At 41.2% G+C, this 16,539-nt stretch overlaps 1 protein-coding gene across 1 annotated transcript in view; it reads left to right on the forward strand.

The window, feature by feature from the left end:
• The window catches only part of LOC119725752, a 46,244-nt gene that overhangs the window by 25,424 nt on the left and 4,281 nt on the right, over nucleotides 1-16,539 (forward strand). The window contains exons 22-33 of the mRNA XM_038197315.1: nucleotides 542-684; nucleotides 2,388-2,560; nucleotides 2,791-2,926; nucleotides 4,518-4,684; nucleotides 5,743-5,950; nucleotides 7,105-7,335; nucleotides 7,997-8,214; nucleotides 9,217-9,406; nucleotides 10,215-10,501; nucleotides 11,219-11,390; nucleotides 13,305-13,501; nucleotides 15,459-15,690. Coding sequence (XP_038053243.1) covers nucleotides 542-684; nucleotides 2,388-2,560; nucleotides 2,791-2,926; nucleotides 4,518-4,684; nucleotides 5,743-5,950; nucleotides 7,105-7,335; nucleotides 7,997-8,214; nucleotides 9,217-9,406; nucleotides 10,215-10,501; nucleotides 11,219-11,390; nucleotides 13,305-13,501; nucleotides 15,459-15,690 — 2,354 coding nt within the window. The remainder of the gene's footprint in view (nucleotides 1-541; nucleotides 685-2,387; nucleotides 2,561-2,790; nucleotides 2,927-4,517; nucleotides 4,685-5,742; nucleotides 5,951-7,104; nucleotides 7,336-7,996; nucleotides 8,215-9,216; nucleotides 9,407-10,214; nucleotides 10,502-11,218; nucleotides 11,391-13,304; nucleotides 13,502-15,458; nucleotides 15,691-16,539) is intronic.

Genomic DNA, 16,539 nt, shown 5'->3' on the forward strand with positions numbered 1-16,539 from the left:
ATTGGAGATGTAACATTCCCCTATTAATATCCACGTTTTTGTCCCCATTTATTGTTATGTTCATCCTCTTGGCAAAATCGTGTGTCCGTCGACATATATTCCGCAACAAAGAGCACCCTCTATTGTTGGATAATGTCCAAGATTGTCTGCTTTGAACATTTCCCCCAATAATCAGATGGTGTCCAGCCCCCCCCCCCCCCCCCAAAAAAAAACATTGGATTTTGCAACAGTTGGTTAACCAGAGCAAAATTCCTGGTGAAACTTTCCAGCATGAAGAGTCATTTGGCAAGTTTGTTCTCCGTTCCCCCCCCCCCCTCCATTTAAGTTGGTCTCGCTATTCCCCCTGTATCTTTGAGAACATATCAGTGGGAATCAGTAGATGTAAGACTCTAAGGCAGCTTACTGATTGTATGTCCATCTGAAGAACAATCGTGACTTGATGTGAATGATGAAGAGTGAATTGATACAGTGATGTACAGGTCATGTGATACTTTTATGTGCTCTAGTTATATCGCATTTTTTCCCTGTGATTTGTCTTCAGTAATATAACAGTCAACGGGGATATCACAGTGGACGATCTCATCAACGGCGTTAATCTGGAAAGCCTCAACCAGACCTACTTGTCTCGGACACTCGCCCAGTCACTGTCTGGGCTGAGGACATTCACAACAAACATCACAGTCGGTGAGTAAATTTCAGCAAAAGAAAAACATCTTGAACAAAATGAGTAAAAAAACCTTCATTCAGAGGGTGCTGAGGCATGGGCATGATGGGGGAGGTAAGCCCCACAACAAAGGTGATGCGATCAGGCTAAATGAGTCATTTGTTGGGAATTTTCATTAGGAGATACAGGCCAAAATAGGACCACTTCATCATATCACTTCATCACATTTCTTGGTGTTCCAACTTTCATAATTTTAGAATTAAAGATGATACCAGCATGCGGTTTTCACAGCAGTAATGCTGAAATTGTGCTCTTTTCAAAACTGTAAAAAAAAAAATTGACCAGGGTCGGCAAACGACTCATTTAGCTTGATCGCATCACAAATAGGAAATATCCCATTGAAGTTGGCCATGGAGGGCCACCAATTGGTATAGCTTTGCAGCGTGAGAACTTGAAAGTAGAGGGGCTGTAGAGCCTGAAAGTTCACCCCTGGTGGCGCACTTCCAGAACCCTTGAATAAGAACATTATGAACGTTCAAAAACTTTGAAATTTTCAGTTATTTTGGGTACATTGATTTCTTAAGAAAATCACACTTGAAAAAGGCCTTTGTGTAAAATTGTTACTAACATCCCATCAGTGGCTGTACCCCACAAGTAGCTGTCACCAGTACGACATCACAGTTTTGCTCATGAATATGTAAATATCCATTAATTAGCATAAAAAAAACAAAAAGGCACCAAAATACCCTTAAAGGGAATATACATCATTTGCTTTTGCTGTAATTTTCAGAAATGGATGGAATTGGGGGGTTGGAAATATATAGCAAATATAGTTACACTGACTTTTTTGAGGTTTTGGGTTCGAAAATGCTATAAAAACCAAGAAAACAATCCTTTTCCTGTAGTCTGGTTCCCTGACTCCATATAAGAAGAAACAGAGCAGTTTACATAAATTTGGGAATTGTAAGGTCAGGGAACCAGTCTAGCTGGCTTGTACCCGTTCATAGGTGTGTAATCGATTGCAAACAAGTGCGGTGGTCAATTGGGGCCAGTATTTGAAAAAAGCCAGTTTTTTCCAACGCTGATCGGCCGATCAGCGTTGGAAATTGATACAAAAATAGCACTTTTCTTGAAAATGACAGTATACCAGGTGCCATGATTTTACAGGATGCTTTACACTGTCATTCAGTAACAGTCCAGCAAGGTATTTCAAAATGATTTGGTAGTTTTATTTTTTGATGTTTGCAAATGTTGTATTTTCCCTTTAAAAATGGCATACTGAAATTTCCTCGGATCTGCTGATTTCCTCGTTTTTTACTTCTCATGAATGCCATTACAAATTGAAAAACACTGTACAAACTCTAGTTTGTTTTGGAGTTTCCTCGTTTTTTCTAAATTCCCAGTTGTATGCCTGAATTGAGAACAAGGTTAAATGGGACACAAAGGAGCATATTTCCAAGGACTGCATTAAAAAAAATTACTTAACATGAACCCTTAAAACAAATTTCAATTCTTGCAGGAGAACATTTGCAAGAATATGAACAAGAGTAATTGTCATGAGTAGGAATAGGTGTGTGAGTAATTCTGTCGTGTGAGTACTAGTATGAGTACAAGGATGAGTACAAGGATGAGTGCCAAAAAGTGTGCGAGTACTCACAACACTGTAACTTGAGTCTACGCAGTCGTAGCCCTCAACTCAAATTTGATTTTTTTTTCTTTCCAGATAATGTTATCTTGTCCCCTGGTGCCTATGTAGACGGCATCAGACCCTCCGAGGACCTGGTTCTGATCAACCTCGGTGGAGATGAGGTCCACGGAACGCTGTGGTTCATCTCCTTAGAGATTGACGGAAACATGGACATCGGCAAAACCTTAAACGATATCGACCTGATAGAGGTAGCCTTCAAAACTATCTCTTCTATAACGTTTACAGTTCAGATGCTTTGTCTGCGAATTTTCTTCCTTTTAGATCTTCGCTCGTGTAACAGAAGCAGTGTTATATTTCTTGGCTCTTTTTTGCCTTTCTTTTTTTGTTTCATCAGAATTTACGAGGGTTTTGCTCATTTTTACCATTCTTTCTTTTGTTAATTGAAAAAAAAAATTCTGCTCTCCTTTTTTTTTTACAGTTTAACAAATCAGTGGTATGGCTTGAAGGTCCTGGCCAGAACATTACGGGTTTGTGGACTCTAGGGGGCGGTGTGCATGTCATCGGCGACATTGCAATGTTGGAGGACATGGAGGTCAATGGAGTGGACATTTCAGGTCATTCACTTTATTTTAAAAAAAAAATTTCTTTTGATGTCTGCAACCCTCTGTAAGAGGAGTTTTGTTTTGGGCCCAAACATATCTGCTTTGCAAACAGACTGGCTCCTAGTCCATACATTATTCAAAATCCTAAAATTACTAGTTCAGTAACTAAACATGGGCCAATTTCTTTTTCCGTTGAAAAATAGACATTTAGAAAAAGAAGTATTTTGGGGGATGAAACTCTAAAATAGCCCAGCGAACTCAAATTTAGGGTTCTGGTGTTTTGATCCCAGTATATTTTTTATCAAGTCCATGTATCCTCTAAAAGTTAAAAAGGTTTTTACCAGAATATATGCTTCAAACATTTGAGGTGTTGTTTTCGTGGGTTTTGTTTGTTTTATTTACTAAAAGTTTAAAGCTGCCGCGGCAAAATTCTTTAAGTATTTTTTTGAAACTAAAAAGGCTTTTCAGTGACAGAAAAAAAAAGATAAAATTGTTGAAGGTTTGATGTTTGGGGCTGTGGGCACCTTTAAATCCTTACCCTCTTTTGTATGACTTACTCTGGTTGAATAATTGAAAATTATTATTTAAACAAAAAAGTTCTACTGATAACCAGTTTTAAAGTCAAGTTCCTCACTTAGTCTTGGTCCAAGTTTGGATTTCAATTTGTATTCCCCTTTTACGGCCCGTCCATGGCAAGCGAGGTTGCTATCAACAGGATGAATCAAATCCAGTCTTGGCAATATTGGCAGCGCCACCAAGGAAATTCTGAACGTACCTCACGCGCATGCGTTAGTTTGAATACAGCGCGCATGAGGTGTGCTCACGACTGGATTTGATTCATCTTGTTGATAGAGACCTCCACTACCGCAGCAATTTTACCGTGTTTGTCACGGGACTGGCTGCAAAATGGGGGAATAGTAATTGAAATCCATGTACATCACCAGTCTGAGTCATCCAGTCACAAGTCAAGTCAAATCCTTGAATTAATAATAACAAAGGCATTCCTTAATAATGTCTCTATTCCATAATTGGTCTCTCTCAAATGACGTTGCTTCCTGTGGATTGTCACGTGCATCGGCATTTTCGTCATCATTTTGTCTTGGCTACACCTTATATATCAAAGAAATTTGATATATTTGATATATATAAAACACACACCTGGTGCCGTTGAACAAGCAGTTGTACTTTGTCTACGAAAGGTGGACGTCTATGAGCATGGGCGGCGCAAGGGGGGGGGGGGGCAACAAGGGGTGATTCCCCCCCCCCCCCCCCCCCACCACCACCCTCCCCCAGAAAAGCAACAAAACAAAAAAGGAGAAAATAAAGAATGAAGACGAAGAGGGGTGAATTAAGTCATATTGCTGTTTTAATGCACATAACCGGGCGTCCGCAGGGTGTCAATGGGGGTGCAGTGGGCAAATGTCCCCTGTAAGTACAAGGATTTGGGGAAATAATGTGCTTAATTGCCCCCTCTAGAAAAAAATACCGGCAGGTCTATTGTGACTTGTGAATGGACCATGCAGTGATTCACTTGTAAAATGACTTGTGACTTGACTAACACTAGATATAACACTCTACATATCAAATTTTTGGACACCAACAGATTTGGCAGATGTTCTGGTCAATAACAACCAAACCGATACCATCACCCTCCCAGCCGTCTTCAAGGGGCCAGTAACCATCGACGGTGACGTGGAAGGGGACGGATTGATCAACGGAGTCAATCTGACGTTCATCTATTCTGACGCCGTTCTGTCGGGTCCTGATCAGGTAGCTATAGTCTCTCCTGAGCCAATATGGCTCATCAGGCCAGCGTTAATTACCTCCTAGTTCCAATGACATGACCAAGAATATGTTTCTATTCCCGCTGGATGGGATGTCAAACCAGTATAAGTTGGTTACTCCCCAATATGCTGGTATCTATTTATTCCCGGATGGCGAGGGGCAAGTTGGGGTAAAGTGGCTTGTCCAAGGACACACTATATGGCATTCAGCTGGATTTTTGAGCCCCTGAATCTCTGTTTGCTGTTTTCTTAAACTTAACCAAAATTTACAAACAAACAAAAAAGTCAACTTTAGGCCAAAAAAAAAATAAGTCAGTCTCTGGTCAGCGCGCGCATCGATTTTAATCATACGCGTCAATCCTTTTATTTTCCAAAATGTTCCACGGTAGCTCCAACAGCGCCCTCTATTTCCGCACCTCCTCAATTTTTTTTTACCAAAGAGCACCAAGGAATGGGAAATTGCACCAAGGCAAATGATCGAAAGCACCAAGGCAAATTATGGAGGACACCAATGTACATGAGGACACCAAAAAAGCAAAATAGTACCCACCTTAATTGTCTGTACAATCCAAGCTTGAAGAAAAAAAAAAAAAAAAAGCAAAAAAAAAAAAAGCCGTGTGGCCGCGTCAGTTCCGGAACTTTGGTCTGACCAGAGACTGAATATTTTTTTTTTTTTGGCCTTAGATGGCAGAATTTAAAAACAAGCGTGATCGAGTGCACAGTAAGCTCTGGCCCGGTTCCGGAATGTCTCACTTCATATGCAAAAAAGGTGCACATGTTTGCACATCGATCGAATCAAAGGGGCGTGTTCCGAAAAGTTTCGTCAAGAGTGCATTTACTGACGACGGCATTGCATTTAGTCAATTTTTTTATCAAATAGTAGTTATATTTTATGGGGTCCCGTTTTTGGTCAATTTTCTGGGGACAGACCGACCGACCACGAAGTGCAAGTAGAAGCTCCTGCCAGAGCTTAAAAAATTCAAATATCTTTTGAAAGTTTTTTTCAAACAATGTTTTTTTTAATCTATGTATCTTTGAACAAAGACCATCTCAGGTGACAAAGATTTCACCAACAACCTGACCGCCCAGCGGCTGGTAGTGGAGACTAACATGGTGTCAGAGGTCATAGCAGGAACGGTCAACCTGACATACCTCCTCAACAACACTGTGTTGAAGTCTACCGACCAGGAGATTGTGGGAACTGTGAACTTCGCCGAGGATGTCGTATTCCAAGATCACTTGATTGCCGATGGTGAGTACCCCCAGTGGAACCCAGATTACCCATAAAGAATTCATGCATTTAACCCAGTTTTTCCCAGCCGAGTACCCAACTCACCCAACTCATATCCTTATGTATCAAATTTCCAAGATCACGTGATAGCTAATTCTGAGTTTCCATTAATTAAACCCAGTTGCAGCGAGATTAATGTACCCATTTTATCCCAGCCAGATTCGTAACCTTTAAGTGTGTTGTATTCCAAGATCACTTATTTGTCAATGGTGAGTGAAAAATTACAGTTGAGTACCCATTTTTGAAACCCGTTGAGAAACCCAATGGCACCCCAGATTGCCCATTAAGAATTCATAGGTGAACCCAGTTTATCCTAGCCTAGAAAATAAATGTGCTGAACAAAAATTAACCAAATACAAGTCACAAGTGATATTGATTGCTGGAGCTGGAGATCCATTTTTGCTCAGCATTCTTTTTTTCACTGTGCACATTTCTGTGTTCCACCTTTCCATGAAATTGGGCACAGGAAACTGTGGATTGGATTTTCAGTCCCTGCCTGAATCCTTAGTTTTTGCCAGGGATGTCATTCCAGGGTTTTCCTCCCACCTCTAAAAATGAAAAGTTTTTTCTTCAGTTCCTCATCATCTTCTTCCTCCAGCTTTCATCAAGCTTCTGAAACTTTGGTACTCTGTACACACTTTAACCACTTCAGGACGGGATTGTTTTTGCCGAAAATTCTGATTTTCGAAAATGGCAAAATATAGCTGCCAACTTCTGATATACAGCCAAATGCCACAAATACTAATTTGCAAGAGTCATTCAACACTATTTGTACGATATTTCTTGCTGAAACCTCATGTTTTTCAACACTCCATGGTGTGCATGCAATAGGCCGTGCACAGCGGCCAATTCTAGCTCAACACATGGTTCGCCTCCATACACTTCACATACTTAGTGTGTGTGTGTGTGTACAAAAGACACGATGGATTAACGGTTTAGATGTCACCCGGAGGCAAGTCGAGACAGGCTTGACTTTTTAACCCGTCAGCCGTGCCTGTGTTTAAAATTAAGCAGTGCATGTTAAGACGTCAGCCGACATGAACTGGTTATTAAGAATCCTTGGTTTCATTACTAGAAAGAATGTTTACAATAACTGCCATTTCCCCTTCTTACAGGTTTGGTTGACGGCATTGACCTATCAGTCCAAGCCGTGCTGAAACACACCGACCAACAACTGACAGGGGACAACACGTTCACTAACGGCTTCCGCGTGCAGGGTAACCTGACCACGACAGGACTCATTGATACGGTGGATGTAGCTCAGCTGGCCAGTGTGGTGTTTCTGCTGGACACGTACCAGGTTGTTCAGGGAAAGTGGCGATTCGAGACAAATCTGACTGTCTATGGTGAGAAAAGTTGGTCGTTTGTTCATTAAATTTCTAGGAATTATGTTCGATTGGTGTAATTTCAGCCAGTTTTGATGGAAGAATGCAATGCCCCATGGAATGAGGGGGGGGGGCTTTTTTAACACTAATACAGCTGAGGCATTTTTGCCAGATGTGTTCAACTTTTGCATATTCGCAGTGTGAATATGATGCGATCAAGCTATATGAGTCGTTTGTCGACCCTGGTCTAAAAAAAAATTGCTACAGAGTTGAAAATTGCACAATCTCAGCATTACTGCTGTGAAAACCGCATGCTGATACCATCTTTAGTTTAAAAATTATGGAAGTTGGAACACCAAGAGATGTGATGAAGTTATGTAATGAAGTCGCCCTATTTTGCATGGCCTGTATCTCAAAATAAAACTTTCCGACAAATGACTCACTTAGCTTGATCGTATCAATTGTGCTTTGACGTCACAAATTTGCATCCACATTTCCTTTTGCGCGCGAGTTTTCACCATCCTAAACAGGGATTGAGGATCATGGAAATGCATCAAAATTATTGCTAGAACACATTTGAAACAGTTCCCTGGCAGTTCTTAAAGTTGGGGAACTTCTTCACTTCTTTGGCATTTCTTAAAACTGAGGGGATATATTTTCTTCATTCCATCATTTGATTCAGGTAACATCACTGGGCCAGGTACAGTCAACGGCATCGACATCGATCCAGAACTGGTAACCCGGACAGGGAACCATGCAATCAAGGGCTCCAAGACGTTTGCCAATGACGTCATCGTGCAGGGCAGTTTGCTGGTCGGCCTCGTCAATGGCGTGAATCTGACCGAATTTGAAAAAGAAATCGTTCACCTGGTCGGCGAATTCAACATCACGGGAGACAAGGTAAAAATGCTTTCTTGAGTTCCATTTGTGTGCGAATGATGACTTTATTACATTGTATCCTTATATAAACCAGCTCATGAGAAGCATCAATAAAAATTTGGGGTAATGGCCATTTGTGTCTTATTCTTAACTGAGGTCGGAAAAAAAAGTTAAGTGGGAATGCTAACGTACCGTACACCTAGGAGAGCCAGATTAACTATTTTTTTATGTAAAAGTTACATGTATAATGTTAGTCACTCTAGAATATGGCATGGTCTTTGGCTTTTTTTTAATTTCAGTTTAGATTGTTGGGGTTTTTTTGTCAGTTGTTTTTCAACAAATTAGCTTTTTTTGTAACAAATTTTCAATTTGTGTGTTTACCTTTAATAAAGAAAACTACCTTTTTTTATTTTGTGTATTTTCAAATTTCTAAAAAAGCATTCGCTTGGTTTTGGCGTCTCTATATATTGATCAAAAAGAAAACCCTGCATTACTGCCGGGCCGCATATACAATGAAATTTGGAAATAAAGATTATTCCATATATTTTCCTTTGATTTGTCATTTGAAAGCGGTTCAGTTTTGTACCACTAGACAAAATTCAATTTAAAAAAAATTGTGTTTCTTGTGGAGTGCTGTGGCCTCGCGGTCTGGAGCATTGAACTGGTGGCCTGCGGGTAATTTTGCAGGTTGCGGGTTCAAGTCCAGCCTGGGGCTATGGTGCGTGTGCCCTTGGGCAAGGCACTTTGTCACTCATTGCTTCTCTCCACCCAGGAGTTAATGGGTGCCCGTGAGGGCAGAGATGGTTATTGTAATTGATTCAAGCTGCCTTGCGCCAAAATGGCTGCATTGAGCTGTATACTCCCCAGGGAGATGGGATTGCATTTGGAATGTTTCATTGGCCCAGTGATCAGAGGTAATAATGTAAGTACTATGTAATAAAAGCACTATGTAAGTACCCGTTATTAAATAACATGGGAAGAACAGCTATGAACATTTTCTCCACCCTTTTGTTTACACTTCAGACATTTGCCAACGAGCTAACACTCCTGGCCAATGCATCCGTGCTGGGTCTGGTAGATGGCATCGACGTTGGCCAGTTGCTTCCTCACCATCATGACATAACGCAGATGTTATATTGGCAGATAGCCGAACTCAACTACACTCTCAGAAGCATGTGTGCTCCGATAAAGAGCCTTCAAATTGCCGTAAAAGGTTTGCAACTTGTCTTATACACACTATTTTGCTGCACTGAAAGGCCAACCCATTGTCCTCTGACTGACCGAGTCACCGACTAACAGACCCATTGACTAAACTGACTGGCTGACTGGCTAACATATTGACTCAATGAGTAGAACTAATATCCTAAACTGAGACTTAAAGGTCCAGTACAATATAGCCAATCTAGTCTTGTTTTTTAAACAACTGTGATAAGCATCTATTTTTCCCCTTAAACTCTGTGACTACTGTATTAATTGTCCAACCCTTGTTCCAGAAGGATATTCCAAAAACTTCCAAAACCAGGAAGACAAGTCCACCAATATATAGGCTTTAGTTTAAAAACAAAACAAAAAAAACTTGATGCATACAATTTCTGTTGACTCGAGTAACTTCTGAAATCAAGAGCAAAGTCGGGCGAGGAGGGCCATTACTCAACTAGTGGTTGATTTGTGACGTAAATTGCGCCTGCTCTCTGATAGCAACGTGCAAACACCTCTAGTCAAATGATCAAAATGTCACCACAGAACTTCTCGGTCCTTGCTTCCTGCTGTGCGCTATGATGCGCCCGGCTGTTGGTAACTAGTGACGCAACAATGTCCTATGGTCCAGTTTTAAATACATGTAGTCGACTACTGTGGTCAAACCATCCTTCATTCGAGCGAAGCTGCTCAAAGATTGTTTGAAATAACCTTGTTATTCTAAACTCCTCAAATCCTGAGCTAGGAAAAAAAATGAAGAAATTCCCGTAAGAAAGTTAGTATGGTCAGAATGTGATGATGTGTCTGTTTGCACCGGTTCCCAGGCCAGGCAACGCAGCTCAGCCACTGGGAGGAGGAGTACCAGCTCAACAACTCCGTGGCCACGCACTACTATGCCAGCCTGCACATAGAGGACGCCCTACTCATCGCCTTTGCGGAGTCCAACGAGGCAGAGACGGACGAATGCGTTGGGACTACGCTGTACCTGTGCGTGGACGACAACCGGAAGGAGTGCTACGAATTTTACGACGATCCGCTTGACGCGGCTTCAAGTGTTGAGCTGTTTTCGTTTGAGGACGATGTCTTCATTGCACTGACGTTGAGTCCACAGGTAGAGACAAAATTACCAAAAATTTACTTTGAATTGACGTTTGAGACAAAAACTATGGAAATACTAACATTAATTAAATGGGATTAATACAATACACAGCAGCATTTGAGCCAATATATCGGCTTTCTGACTGCAGTGAGTGCCATTTAATTTTTAGCCAATAAATGAGACAAGTAGAGGATCTCAGTTAAATACTTCAAACTTGGTTCAATTGATTTAACTTTGGTTAAGCCAAAAAAAGAATAGTCAATCTCTGGTCAGACCAAAGTTCCAGAATTGATGCAGCGATGCATTTTTTTTTTTTTCAAGCTTGGATTGTACAGACAAGGTGGGTACCATTTTGCTTCTGTCCTCATATAACTTGTTGTCCTCTATCGTTTGCCTTGGTGCCCTCAATCATTTGCCAGAGACCGATCCTTTTTTTTTTTTTCAAGCTTGGATTGTACAGACAAGGTGGGTACCATTTTGCTTCTGTCCTCATATAACTTGTTGTCCTCTATCGTTTGCCTTGGTGCCCTCAATCATTTGCCAGAGACTGATCCTTTTTTTTTTTTTGGGCCTGAACTCGATTTAGTTTTTAGCTCTGCAATGAAATCGATTTACAGAGTTTACTCAGGTTAAGTATAATGGAATTAAACAAGTCAATCAGTTTTAACTCTGTTTATTTGGTTAATCAGTTTAACTTGGTGTAACTCATTTTTGTTTTGACCTTTTCAGAGCTCAGCTTGCACGACGATCACAGGAACCGACGACCAGGTCCAGATCTTGAAGATGAGTAACGATTCTTACGAGGAGTACGTGTCGGCCCAACACGGTGTGGACACCGCCATGTTTGCGATTAGCAACACTCTCTTCCTAGCAGTGGCTAACCAGTATAATCCAACTACAGGTAGGGAGAATGGAGTAGCGGGAAAGTTAGGAAGTGGTAGGGAGAATGTTAGGGAGGGGTAGGGAGAATGTTAGGGAGGGGTAGGGAGAATGTTAGGGAGAATGTTAGGGAGGGGTAGGGAGAATGTTAGGAAGGGGTAGGGAGAATGTTAGGGAGGGGTAGGGAGAATGTTAGGGAGGGGTAGGGAGAATGTTAGGGAGGGGTAGGGAGAATGTTAGGGAGAATGTTAGGGAGGGGTAGGGAGAATGTTAGGGAGGGGTACAGGGAGAATGGTAGGGAGAATGTTAGGGAGGGGTAGGGAGAATGTTAGGGAGGGTTATTTTCAACTTTGACCTCGAAAAATATAGTTTTTTTCAATTAATACTTTCCTAGCAATATCAGTTATTCACTTTTGAATGAGACATCGAACAAAAACATCAATTGATGTTTAATTATCAAATTATTTCTTCACAAAATTCCAATGATTGGCTGCCAGACAATAATTTGGTTCTTGCTGGGCGGGTTAGTTGTGCACAAAATGAAAGCCCATTTTCAGAGGGTTGCAGGCGCCCCAAATGGGGAATAAAGTAGTTTTTTTGTTAAAACAAAACATACAAATTGAAAATTTGTTAGGAGCGAAATTAGCCTTGGTCAAGGCGCTAGTTGTTATTCATCCAGGCCGTAGCGCAGTAAACGATATCCTCGCTAGCGCTATGCATGCGGTGCATTAAAAATACAGCGCGAACAGCGACCTCACGCGGCCACCATTTCTATGCAAATCAGTTGGACCCAATCTAGCGCCTTGGTTCAATCGTCGGCAAAAGCTTATGTTTTTCTTTATTTTGCGCTGGATTTCTAGCACACGACCTCGTATGCGAATACAGATAAGTGTAGGCGGGGCTAATATGTGGAGTGTCCAATCACACCTTGGTAAATCCGGACGTCATCAAATTATTTGCAGCCATTCGCCTTTTGCGGACGTGACAGGAACCACAGTTTTTGTGCATTGGTGCCGTGTGCAGAGACACACAACGTGTACGTGTATGGATTATGTACGGTGCCACGTTTCACTATGCAAGTTCCGACGCAACGATCGACCAATAAGAAAACGACATTTAAGGTCAAGGCTATTAACATAATGAGCACTACCCCCCAAATCTCACATGGACGATTGAACCAAGGCGCTACATTGGGTCCAACTGATTTACATAAAAATTGTGGCCGCGTGAGGTCGCTGTTCGCGCTGTATTTTTAATGCACTGCATGCATAGACATAATGACTGCATGCATAGCGCTAGCGAAAATATCGTTTTTACGGCGCTACGGCCGGATGAATAACAACTAGCGCCTTGACCAAGGCTAGAGCGAAATCTGAAATGTGCCCTTGTAGAATAATAATAATCATATTAACAGCCTTTATATATCGCAATAGGAATAAAAGATTCCTCAAAGCGCTTAACAATAGAACGAGAAACAATACCCCAAATAAATTGATCTTTTCGGTCATTTTGCCATCATGAAAATCAAATAAATTTTGATGGAATCTGGCAGAAAGTGGACATGGGCAGAGCAGCTTTTTCAGTGAAAACAAACTGATTAAAGTTCTCCTTATTTGTTTACACTTTTTTGATTATATATAATCATCCAAACTGCAGTAATTGCCACATTGAAATGACTGATCTTTTTATCATCAGGTCATCCTGATGCATTCACAAGTCATCACAATTAAACGCAAGTCATCACAAGTGATCACAAGGCAATCATAAGTCACCTCAAGTCATCCCAAGTCACAATAACGCAATAAGTCACCAGAAGTCAGTCACAAGTAAATCAAAAGTCACCAGAAGTAAATTGCAATTAACGCCACCATCAAAAGAAATTACAGATATGTTTTTTAGGTGCACTAAGAATCACTTCTATTTGAATATTTTTCAGGAGACAAAAACGTAACTTCTGCCGTCTTCGAGTACAACTCAACTTTCGAGAACTTCACCCAGCTCCAAGAGATCGCAACGACTGGTTCAACAGCGGTCACGCACCTGGAGCACAACGGCAACAACTGGCTGGGGTTCACATGCAACCCAGGCAACACCTACTCCCTCATCATGCTGTGGAATGACACCGCCCATCAGGTGGGGTCAGACAAAGAAAAAGCCTTGTTTATCATAAGTAGTGTTATTTAAATTTATCAATGGCAATGATTTGGATGGCGTTCGTGTGCAACCTGGGAACCACCTCCATCATCATGATATGGAATGACACAGCCCACCAGGGGGGGCAGACAAAGAGAAAGTCTTGTTTATCATAAGTAGTGTTATATAAATATATCAATGGCAATAATTTGGATGGCGTTCGTGTGCAACCTGGGAACCGCCTCTGTTATCATGAAATGAAATGACACCGCCCACCAGGTGGGGCCAGACAAAGAGAAAGTCTTGTTTATCATGCGAAGTGCTTTTATTTTTTCAAGAGATGGCATTTGTGCAACCTCAGAACCACCTCCTCCCAAATCAAGATATGGAATGAATGGTGTCTGGGTTCAACTTTAGCGGTAGCCCACTAGCCAAATGCTAGTCAAAACAGCAGCAGGCTAGTCCCATTGTACCTTAAGTAGCCAGGCTGGCGAGTCGAAAATAACTGGGCTGCGGCAAAGATAAAAGGACAGGAAATAAGTCATTTTATTCAGAAAGCAAACCTATATCAATTGTTGTGATGCGATCAAGCTAAATGAGTAGTTTGTCGACCCTGGTCAATTTTTTTTCACTGATTTAAAAAAAGCACAGTCTCAGCATTACTGCGGTGAAAACCGCATGCTGATACCATCTAATAGTTCAAAAATTATGGAAGTCAGAACACTAAGAGATGTGTAAGATTTGAGGCTTTGCATGGTGGAGATACTAGTGAATGAAAGGTTTGCAGAAACACCGTGTGCAGATAATTTTTCAACTAAGAGAATGGTTCTGAAAAGAACCAGAGGTATAAACTCAAGCTTATACCTCTGGTTCTTTTCAGAACCATTCTCTTAGTTGAGAAATTATTCGCACATGGTGTTTCCGCAAACCTTGCATTCACTAAGAGATGTGATGTGATGAAGTGGCCCATTTCGGCCTGAATCTCCAAATGAAAACTCCCTACCAACAACTCATGTAGCTTGATTGCATCACGTTTGTGTCTAATTTCATTAACTGTTTAGGGTTAAATTATTAGATCCTTTAATTAAAAACACCAACAAGATTGCCTGAGGATACACGTTTTACATGCATGTACATTGTTGTTTATGAGACACTCTATAAAAGTAAAACATATGGGGCGGATTGCAATAACGCGGTCTTAGTCGGCTGGCTAAACCAGTCCGATTTTAGCCGGCTATTGTTCTTAGACGGTCTTGGTTTGGACACCAAACTTAGCCCATTGCAATAAGCTGGTCTTTACTAAGCCCGCTTAGAGTAATGATTCACAAACAAACATTTTCATGGTTACGGGCGAATACTGGAGAGACTGCACAAATTTTTTTTTAGGTTTGATTGTTTGATTCATATCAATTATCATGCAAATAGTCAAATGTCAATTCCGAAATTTTATGTTCAGAAAATTGTATTTGCAGTTCAACTCAGTGTCATTACATTTTTCCAGAAGATCCCTTCTATCCAAGAGAATTTTCCCTCCAAGCAGTGTTCTGCTATTTTAAGATTTAATTATCAAACACTCATCAACTGTAAAAAAAAATATTTTGGGAAAGAATAATTCAACACACCAGTGAATTCCAAAAATCCCAACTATAGACCGTTTTAAGCCAGCCCAACCCAGGCTAATTATTTTAAGACTGTCTTACTACTTAAACTGTGTCATTGCAATGGTCTAACTTATAGACTGACTGACAGCCAGAGCTTTTAGACTGTCCAATGCCCATAGCCAGCTTTAAGACCGGTTATTGCAATCCGCCCGTGGGCTAGTGAAAATGCCCTCGAGCTTGTTAAGAGACCCTTTCAGTAGCGAGGCTGGCTAGTGAAAAAAAGGTTAAGGTCAAACACTGATGGTGTCCTTTAAATTTAGACTGATTTTATGGCATCTGATCAATTTTCTCTCTAGTTTGTCCTGGAGGCTTCCATCCTGACCTACTATGCCTCAGACGTCCTGGGCATGGTCATTGATAACATCCCCCTGATGCTCTTTGCCAATGAGAAGCAGTCCAGTCGACACGGTACCTACGATCTGAACCAGCCCATCTCCGTCTACGAGTACTCGGTGCAGCTGGGCTGGACACTGCGACAGGACATCTCGGCGGTGGGAATTACGCAGATGGACGCCTTCTTGATTGACAGTGAGTTTATCGATCACTGAGATTATTGCCATGTTTGTGCGGGCAAGCAGTTGTCCTCAGGGTAATTTAAAAATGACTTGATGTATCGACTTAAAACCCGGGGCCTATTTCAAGGCGCTGCTAAGCACAAAAATTTGCTTAGCACAAAAAAATCTGGCTTATAAAAGCAGGTTACCAGCCAAAATTCCATATGATGTATATTGCTCATGATTAGCATTCAACTGTTGTTCGCTTAATAGCATGAAAATCACATGGAGTTTTGGCTGGTAACCTGCTTTTACAAGCCATACTTTTTTTGAGCTAAGCAAATGTTTGTGCTTAGCAGCGCCGTGAAATTGAGCACAGGTATGCGGGTTAGCCTCTGGATCCTACAGAAGTCTATTGATTTTGGACCCCATGGGTCAAAAGTCAAGGTTGTAATGGCTAAAATAATAGGTTCAGCAGTTTTTCTCAATAATTTATCTCCATACAAATTTTAAACTTTGTAGGCGAGTTTGCCTTACAAACATGACGTCTGTTGGTGTTTGGACCCTACAGGCAAAAGGTCCAGTATGGTTTAAACAATAGAATGGTGTCTTGGGAATAACTTGAGAAGAATTGAAATATTAAGTTCCAACTTGGTATGTGTATTGAACCTGGAATCCGCTGAAGCCTATGATTTTGGTCTAATGGTTATTTTTTTGACAATAATAGTTAACTCGACGTTCCGGTCAGTATGCTCTGACCGTCTTCAGTAGAGGTCAGAGCATACTGACCAGAACGTCGAGTTTGTACCTCTGGTTCTTTTTAGCACCATTCTCTTAGTTTGAGAAATTTTTCGCACATGATGTTTCCGCAAACCTTTCATTC

This window comes from Patiria miniata, unplaced genomic scaffold (genome assembly GCF_015706575.1).
Source record: "Patiria miniata isolate m_02_andy unplaced genomic scaffold, ASM1570657v1 HiC_scaffold_19, whole genome shotgun sequence".
Lineage (NCBI taxonomy): Eukaryota > Metazoa > Echinodermata > Asteroidea > Valvatida > Asterinidae > Patiria > Patiria miniata.